This window comes from Wyeomyia smithii, chromosome 3, assembly GCF_029784165.1.
Source record: "Wyeomyia smithii strain HCP4-BCI-WySm-NY-G18 chromosome 3, ASM2978416v1, whole genome shotgun sequence".
NCBI classification, from domain to species: domain Eukaryota; kingdom Metazoa; phylum Arthropoda; class Insecta; order Diptera; family Culicidae; genus Wyeomyia; species Wyeomyia smithii.
In genome coordinates this window covers 121374941-121384640 of record NC_073696.1, presented here as the reverse complement: position 1 = coordinate 121384640, position 9700 = coordinate 121374941, and the positions used below count along the sequence as shown (strand labels likewise).

Below are 9700 nucleotides of genomic sequence, written 5' to 3'. Positions count from 1 at the left end.
GCATCGATACATGTCACCACACGCTTACCGGGATCAAACTATACATAAGCTAAGGGGAGACAACTGGGTATAGATTTGCATCCACTTTGGGAACCACTCGCTGATTGGCTGAAATTGAAAACCCCGAGTGCGTTTAAATTTATCATCAGGCTTGCTGGCAGTGTTGCTGAACAACATGCTTGTTGTTTTGATTTATGTTTTTTATGATGTCACCTGTTATAATCTGAAATATTTTCAAGTGAACATTCAAAATAAAATACAAAGCATACAAATACGGGTGTAGTGAGAGATCCGACTTGGATCATCACTTATATCGATTTACCAAAAGATCTAAAGATGCGCAAGGAGATAATACGGTTTTGCGTGAAGCATAAGAACAGTATACCGCTGCTCAATATTGGAAGTAAATATAGAGTGTAGGATTATTTCTACTTTTGAATCCGTTCTGGATTAAGTTTGGAACATACCTGTTAAGGCATATTGCTTATGCGGAGAGTACAATTTAGATGGGTCAATGAATGAATCATAATCATTGATGGATGACACGTTAGATTTTAAGTATATTCTAGATGCAGATTCTCCGGTAACCCTCAGGCGGTAATACTATCGCCTCAGGAGGAATGGTACATAATGCTGATAAAAAGCGTTAAAAACATTCAAGTATTTCCGAGTGAATGGCTTCACTTACGAAAAATACAACAGGGATCATCGAGGTGAGTGAGTAAAAAGAGTAAGAAGCCAGATGTCTCCTCTTAGTACATAAGTAGAAACCTAAGGGGAGACATCTGGCTTCTTACTCACTCACCTCTATGATCCCTGTTGTATTTTTCGTAAGTGATGCCATTCACTCGGAAAATACTTGAATGTTTTTAATGCTTTTTATCAGCATTATGTACCATTCCTTCTGCAGGCGATAGTTTTACCGCCTGAGGGTTACCGGAGAATCTGCATCTTTAATATACTTAAAATCAATCAATGATTATGATTCATTCATTGACCCATCTGAATTGTACTCTCCGCACAAGCAATATGCCTCAACAGGTATGTTCCAAACTTAATCCAAAACGGATACAAAAGTAGAAATAAGCTTACACTACACTATTTACTCCCGACATTGAGCAGCGGTATGCTATTCTTATGCTTTACGCAAAACCGTATTATCTCCTTGCGCACTTTTAGATCTTTTGGTAATCGATATAAGTGATGATCCAAGCGGATCTCTTCTAGGCTTCGTACTTTATTTTGAATGTTCACTTGAAAATATTTTAGATTATAACAGGTGACATCATAAAAAACATAAATCAAAATAACGAAGCATGGTTTTCAGCAACATTGCCAGCAAGCCTGAGGATAAATTTCAACGCACTCGGGGTTTTCAATTTCAACCAATCAGCGAGTGGTTTCCAAAGTGGATGCAAATCTATACCCAGTTGTCTTCCCTTAGAGATAAGCGATGAACCAAACGAACCGTAAAAATCTGAGCCAGAGAACAAGAAAGGTAACACCACATTGAGATGAATTGCAATCAGGTACAATGAAGGACGTGTTTTTTATATGATTTCCGTGTTCTATCGCTAAACAATAAATTAATAATGATCCAAAATTATATGATCACAGTAATCTTTAATCGGAGAGTTACAAGCCTTTTGTATAGTTAACGAAATAATAATTAATTGTCTATTAAATTGAACATAAACATGAAACTTAACACCTTCACGGTTATTACTTAGAAGGGAGAAGGGATTCTACACTCAAAACAGAGATAGGTATTTTTCATGTTTCATACATCAACAAGAGCATTTCCGCTGTGCCTCTGACAAAATTCACACCTTCTGCCCCATAACTTCCGTCAGACCCTGATGCTAACCGTAAGATTTTGTCAGATGGTAGCTTGGCATGCCTGCTAACTTTCTAACATGGTTCGGTGATAGGTATTTTTAGTGTTCCTTGCAATAAACCTTTGTTTTCAGTTTCTTAGATCTGGTTATCTCATACTTGAATTTCTCGATGATTTGCCTATTTCAGAACTCGCTTAAAGTAATTTTGTATTCCTTATTCTATTGGCTTTTTTTTAAAACAGTAAATAAACACGTAATATCTTGAAAATCTAATTTATTTAGTTCATTCGTTGTTTTGCTTTCGTCTCGATTAGACGCAAATTGTTTATCTCCGTTTGAGTTCGCAAAATAACAATACACGAGTTATCGTACGGGTGTTTTTTTGTCGATTAGTTCTCGTGCTGCGCAATAACAATAGACTGTTATATATCGGCAGAAACATCTGCACACTGGTAGGGGCAGGCTACCCCGCCAGTGATTCGATACGCAGCTGATATATCAGCAAGAATAATTCTCCCGCACCGCTGTTACCCCGCTAGCAGCACGGACCATCATACGATCGAGCGAGTGGAAGTCAACTACAAGTGGCATCTACAAGGTCGCGTGTAGGACACGGCCACTGTGTCTCAACACGAAGCTGGATCGTCATTGTTTGTTCTGCGGAGACGCTCGATTAATCCTACTATCAGCCGTGAGGTCGTGACTTAGACGTTCGGTGAAGTATTACCTTTAGAATTTTTACTATTATTATCAATATTATTACTATGTTATAATATTATTATTAATATTATTATTGATATTATTATTGTTATTATTAATACTATTACTATAATTATTATTATTATTATTATTATTACTATTGTTATTAGTATTAGTATTACTGTCTTTTTTTTTATTTGATCCATTGTAGATTGAAAAATTGTTTTTAAAATTTAACATCAACTACTTGAACCCCCCCCCCATATTCGAATATTTATCGTTTGTGTGCGGTAGAGCGTAACGCTCCCGCAAAATGGACGACATGCAGGTGCAACTTTTCCTGGAGGTGGAAACAAACGGGGAAGAAATTGAAATTTCTCCCATCAGCACACCCCTACCTTCCCCTGTGCCCTCCCCTTTGCCAAGTCCTGTACCAAGAGTACCGGAAGTACGGGTAAAAGCTTACCCAGATGCCGCTGGCGGTCCCTACGTTGTTTTTTTCCGGCCCATAAAGAAGCCATTGAATATTATCCAAATTGGCAAAGACCTGGCAAAACATTTTTCGGCCGTAACCGAGATTACGAAGGTGAGGCCGAACAAACTGCGAGTTGTCGTGAGTAGCTTGAAGCAAGCAAACGAAATTGCTGGCTACGAGCTCTTCACGAGAGAGTATCGCGTGTACATCCCTGCCAAGGATGTAGAAATCGACGGTGTGGTTACCGAGGGGAATCTCACTGTCGATGACATTTTGCGTCATGGAGTTGGCTGCTTTAAAAACCCCTTGATGCAAAGTGTAAAGATACTGGATTGCAAGCAATTGCATTCAGTATCCATCGAAGAAGGGAAGAAGAAATTCCTCCCTTCGGATTCCTTCCGAGTAACATTCGCCGGATCCGCGCTGCCGAACTACGTCCGCTTGGACAGGGTTCGTCTACCTGTACGCCTGTTCGTACCGCGGGTCATGTATTGCCAAAACTGTAAGCAGTTAGGTCACACAGCCACCTACTGCTGCAACAAGGCACGCTGTAGCAAGTGCGGAGGCAATCATGCTGAGAACGCTTGCAGTGGGGATACTGAAAAGTGTCTTTATTGCGAGGGAACTCGGCATGACCTTCCGGCATGTCCCGCGTACAAACAGCGCGAGGAAAAAATTAAGCGTTCCCTTAAGGAACGATCAAAGCGCTCTTTTGCAGAAATGCTTAAGAGGGCTGAGCCACCCTCGACAGGAAACATCTTTTCCTTTTTGCCAACCGATGAGGGTACATCTGACGATCCCGTCGAAGGGTGTTCCTATGCCTTGCCAGAGGGATCTAGGAAGAGGAGAATGCTCAACTCTCCTAATCTTTCTCGTAAAGGTCGTAAGATAACCCCTAGCGGAATGACCAATAAGACAACACAAAAAGGAAGTGGTGAAGAAAAACCGAAGCAAGTACCCCCCGGTTTTAATTTCAAATCAAACCAGGAGTACCCACCGCTTCCTGGGGCACCAAAAACCCCTCGGGCACCCATTTCTCGATCAGAAGACATAAAAGAAACAGGGTTCATAAAATTCTCTGATATTGTGGACTGGATATTTAAAACATTCAACATACCAGATCCCCTTCAAAACATTCTTCTTGCCCTTCTCCCAACAGTGAAAACCTTTTTGAAGCAACTCACAGCAACTTGGCCCCTCATTTCAGCTATCGTATCTTTCGATGACTAATTCGTTGAAAGAGGTTAGGAATTTTGTCACTGTGTTACAGTGGAACTGCAGAAGTATCATCCCCAAATTTGATTTATTTTCACATTTGATAAACACATACAATTGTGATGCGTTCGCGCTTTGTGAAACTTTTCTCAATTCAAATGACCAACTTAATTTCCACGATTTTAACATCATTCGTCGAGATCGAGACTCACACGGTGGAGGGGTACTTTTAGGGATCAAAAAGTGCTATTCTTTTTTCAGAATTGACCTCCCCTCGATCTCGAATATTGAAGTTGTTGCCATTCAAACGAATATGAATGGAAAAGACCTTTGCCTTGTTTCGTTATATATTCCCCCATCCGCGCGGATTGAACAGAAGCAACTCCTTGATATAGCAGAATTGCTTCCCGCACCTTTTTTGATTTTGGGAGATTTTAACTCTCACTGTTCGCTATGGGGGTCGCTGTACGACGACAACCGATCTTCTTTAATCTGTAACTTGATCGACGACTTCAATATGACAGTTTTGAATACTGGGGAAGCGACACGCGTACCTAATCCTCCGGCACGTGAAAGCGTGCTTGACCTATCCCTCTGCTCGACATCACTAGCGTTAGATTGCCAGTGGAAAGTAATCAACGATCCCCACGGTAGTGATCATCTTCCAATCGTTATATCAATTGCTAATGGTTCAACTCCCCCGAACCCAATCAATATTTCCTACGACCTTACACGTAATATTGATTGGAAGCGTTATGAGTCTATTATAGAGGAATCTATCGAGACTCACGAGGAACTTCCTCCGGAGGAAGAATACGCGTTCTTAGCTGGCTTGATAATCGACGCCGCGACGCAAGCTCAGACGAAACCGATACCCGGGGTAACGATTAGACAACGCCCTCCCAACAAATGGTGGGACAAAGAGTGCTCTGAGCTGTACGCGCGAAGGTCCGCGGCGTATAAGGACTACCGGGAGTACGGCACTGTCAACCTACTACGAAAGTACGAGGCACTGGGCAGGCAGATGAAGAGCTTAGTAAAGGCGAAAAAACGCGGGTACTGGCGGCGGTTCGTAAACGCGTTGTCGAGGGAAACAGCGATGAGCACTCTTTGGGATACCGCCAGGCGCATGCGGAACCGTGACGTTTCGAATGAGAGTGAGGAGTATTCAGATCGCTGGATACTCGATTTTGCCAAAAAGGTCTGTCCGGACTCTGTACCGGAACAGAAAACCTTTCGCGACGCGTTTATAGTAACTACGGAAGAGCCTCCATTTTCGATGTTGGAATTTTCAATGGCTCTCCTGTCGTGCAACAATAAGGCTCCAGGGTTAGATAGAATAAAATTCAACCTGTTGAAGAATCTACCCGACTCTGCAAAAAGACGCTTGTTGGACTTGTTCAACAAGTTTCTTGAGCTAAATATTGTTCCGCATGACTGGAGGGAGGTAAAAGTCATTGCTATTCGGAAACCCGGGAAACCTGCCTCTGATCACAATTCATATAGGCCGATTGCAATGCTCTCTTGCCTCCGGAAATTAATGGAGAAAATGATCCTCTTACGGTTAGACAAATGGGTCGAAACAAACGGTTTACTTTCAGATACTCAATTTGGCTTTCGCCGGGGCAAAGGGACGAACGATTGCCTAGCGTTGCTTTCTACTGAAATTCAACTCGCATTTGCTCGAAAAGAGCAAATGGCTTCTGCGTTCTTGGATATTAAGGGGGCTTTTGACTCTGTCTCTGTAGAAGTTTTAAGCGCGAAACTTCATTCGCAGGGACTTTCACTAAATTTGAATAACTTTTTGCTCAATCTGTTGTCAGAAAAGCATATGTATTTCTCACATGGCGATTCGACAACTTCCCGAATTAGTTACATGGGCCTTCCCCAGGGCTCATGTTTAAGTCCTCTCTTATATAATTTTTACGTCAATGACATCGATGAATGTCTTGCAAATTCATGCACGCTAAGGCAACTTGCAGACGATAGCGTTGTATCCATTACTGGTAGCGAGGCTAGCGATCTGCAAGGACCATTGCAAGATACCTTAGACAATTTGTCTGAATGGGCTCTTAAGCTGGGTATCGAATTCTCTCCGGAGAAAACTGAGTTGGTCGTTTTTTCTAGGAAGCATAACCCAGCTCAGCTGCAGCTCCTACTAACGGGTAAAACGATCTCTCAGGTTTTAGTCGCTAAATATCTCGGGGTCTGGTTCGACTCTAAATGCACCTGGGCTTGTCATATTAGGTATCTGACACGAAAATGCCAACAGAGGATTAATTTTCTTCGTACGATTACCGGAACCTGGTGGGGAGCCCACCCAGGAGACCTTCTAAGGCTTTACCAAACAACGATATTGTCAGTTCTTGAGTACGGCTGTTTCTGCTTCCGCTCCGCCGCGAACACGCACATTATAAAATTAGAGAGAATACAATATCGTTGTTTGCGTATTGCCTTGGGTTGCATGCAGTCGACCCATACGATGAGTCTTGAAGTGTTAGCGGGTATTCTTCCGTTGAAACATCGTTTTTGGAATCTCTCTTACCGGTTGCTAATTCGATGCACAGTTAGGAACCCATTAGTAATTGAAAATTTCGAGAGGTTGGTCGACCTTCAATTTCAATCCAGATTTATGACTTTATATTTTGACTATATGGCTCAAGATATTAATCCTTCTTCATACGATTCCTCCAATGTCGCACTTTTAGATACTTCTAATAATGCTATATTTTTCGACACCACCATGAAACAAGACATTTCTGGTATCCCGGATCAATTGCGACCCCAAGAGATCCCTAAGATTTTTTCGAATAAGTTCAAACATGTTAGTTATGATAAAAGGTTTTACACTGACGGATCTAATCTAGATGAGTCCACTGGCTTCGGTGTTTTCCACGAAAATTTTACCGCCTCCTACAAACTCGATGCTCCTGCTTCCGTGTACGTCGCAGAACTTGCTGCTATTCAGTACTCTCTTGGAATCATCGAAACCCTACCCACAGACCACTACTTCATCTTCACAGACAGTCTCAGTGCCATTGAGGCTCTGCGATCGATGAAGCCTGTGAAGCACACCCCGTATTTCCTGGGGAAAATACGGTGGTTTTTAAGTGCTTTAACAGATAAAAATTACCGGGTTACCTTAGCGTGGGTCCCTTCTCATTGCTCGATTCCGGGTAACGAAAAGGCTGACTCTTTAGCTAAGGTGGGTGCTATTGATGGCGATATTTATGAAAGACCAATTGCTTATGATGAATTTTATAGCATTTTGCGTCAGAGAACACTCAACAGTTGGCAATCATCATGGAACTCAGATGAACTGGGACGGTGGCTACATTCCATTTTTCCTAAGGTATCGACGAAAGCATGGTTCAAGGGGTTGGATGTAGGTCGGGACTTCATTCGCGTGATGTCTAGACTTATGTCCAATCACTACACGTTAAACACGCATCTCTTTCGTATAGGGCTTGTAGACAGTAATCACTGCGTTTGTGGCGATGGCTACCATGACATCGAGCATGTTGTTTGGTCGTGTACCGAATACTGTGGTGTTAGGTCCGAGCTTATAGATTCCCTTCGGGCCCGAGGAAAACAACCGAACGTACCCGTTAGAGACATTCTGGGAAGCGGTGATCTCCAGTACATGACACAGTTATACTGCTTTCTGAAAAACGCTGACATTAAAATTTAAAATTTTCTTTGTCTATTTGTCAGATTAAGGATACAAATATGCTATGCTGAAGACACGGAAACGAAGAGCCCGCAACCATGCTTACACAAATATTTTGAACCCACAACAAACAAGAATACAATTGCTCTACCAGTTGAGAAACAAAGTTCCAAAATAGTTTTAGGTCAAAATTGTATCTCCCCTCCTCTCACCTTAAATCCCCACTAGCTCGTAGTCGGCCGCGAGAATAAAGAAAAGGCCTCCCTCTTTTCCCTGCTAACGTAGAATTAAAACGAATTGTACTTGGCTCAGTAAAACAGAAAATGTATCGTGCCGTGTCAAATAAACTAATTTAAAACTTAATTTATTTAGTTAATTTATAAAATAATATCCAGTTTTATTTAGTTTCAACACCGGCCGCTACGCCAACCGTGCGCTGGGGTCGGATAAATGTGTCGCTGAGCAAAACTGTCGCTCATTTCACGCCGGTTTAGATTGGATCTTAAAGATAAAATATCAAAATTATTGATATTAATCAACGGTTTTAGTAGTTCGTGTAACTTCCAGGTGTACATTCTATTGGCAGGTCGATAATTTAGAGTGGACCACGCTCATTGAATACAAAATACAGATAACTGGAATAGGTAAATTGTGAACTTGATAAATAGGTTTTGTAATCTGGTACACCTTTGATAAACTTGACGGTTTTATTTTTCAGACCTTTCAGGCTTTCTATTAGTTACTAATCAAATGGAGAATCTAGAGAGCCCATCACCTAAGACCGTACCCCCTCTAAGAATCAAAAACGTTCGTTCGTTGCAAACATTTCCGGTATCTGATGAATCCGGTTCCGAGTCTAGTTCAGACAATCAAAATCTGATGATAGACGAAGTTTACGAAATAAGTGCATCCGAAGCAGATGAATCAGAAAACCGTGTAGCGGAAAGTGATAAGGTCGGATACGATGCTGATCGAAGTTCACGGTTATCTTCAAATAGGCAATCGACAAACAGCAATGATAGCTCTGCGCAGCAGCCGCTTCCGATGTACTCATCGCAAACCGCTCAAAATTCCAAGGCAAGTAGACGGAAGAGTCATCACGTACCAAAACAGGTCGATGATGTTGTTTTTGAAGAAACTACGATTCTCTCTGTACCAAATGATAATAGTGCAGAACCGTCGAACGATTCTAACAAAAATCTGATGAAACATATCGCAATGCTGAAAAGCTGTATCAACTACGTGCTGGAACAGCAAGACTTTAAACCGATAGTTTTTAAGCATAACTTGGAAAAAGTTTCCAAACTAATAGATCAATACAACCAAATGAAAAGTAGTAGGTAAGGTTCATGAATAAAGCATATTTAAACAATGAAAATGTTTGTTGTTAGTTCCATGATGTATAGAGACATGGTGTAACGGTATGTCAAATGCAGAATCTGCCATATTAGAGACAGATTTGATTGCGAAGAAGTTTGTTTATGAAAAGGCTGACCAGATTTTCTCGGGATAAAAACGGGACAAATAGGTTCAGAAAACGGGACACATAATAAAATTGATTTTTGAAAATTTTTACCAAGCAAAGCATTCAAATATTTATTCATTGCTTTGTTGAACTTACCTGATCCTGAAGAGTGTATTTTTTTAAATGAGTTCCTGAAATGTGTGATCGAGAAAACGAGAAAATGGTCTCAACTTTTAATCGCGACTTTTCCTTCAGTTCACGATAGGGGATGCCCTTCCAGTGGTGTGGTACTGTCAGGAAGGCACAAATCGTACTCAGTAATATTAAAAAAAATCTGG

At 41.3% G+C, this 9700-nt stretch overlaps 1 protein-coding gene across 1 annotated transcript; it reads left to right on the top strand.

The window, feature by feature from the left end:
• Window positions 1-8361: 8361 nt before the first annotated feature.
• LOC129726944 (uncharacterized) lies at window positions 8362-9275 on the top strand. Its single transcript, XM_055684247.1, has 2 exons — window positions 8362-8541; window positions 8616-9275. Exon 2 carries the CDS (start codon window positions 8648-8650, stop codon window positions 9239-9241), a length of 594 nt encoding a protein of 197 aa, XP_055540222.1. The 5' UTR covers window positions 8362-8541; window positions 8616-8647; the 3' UTR covers window positions 9242-9275.
• The last annotated feature ends 425 nt before the right edge of the window (window positions 9276-9700 follow it).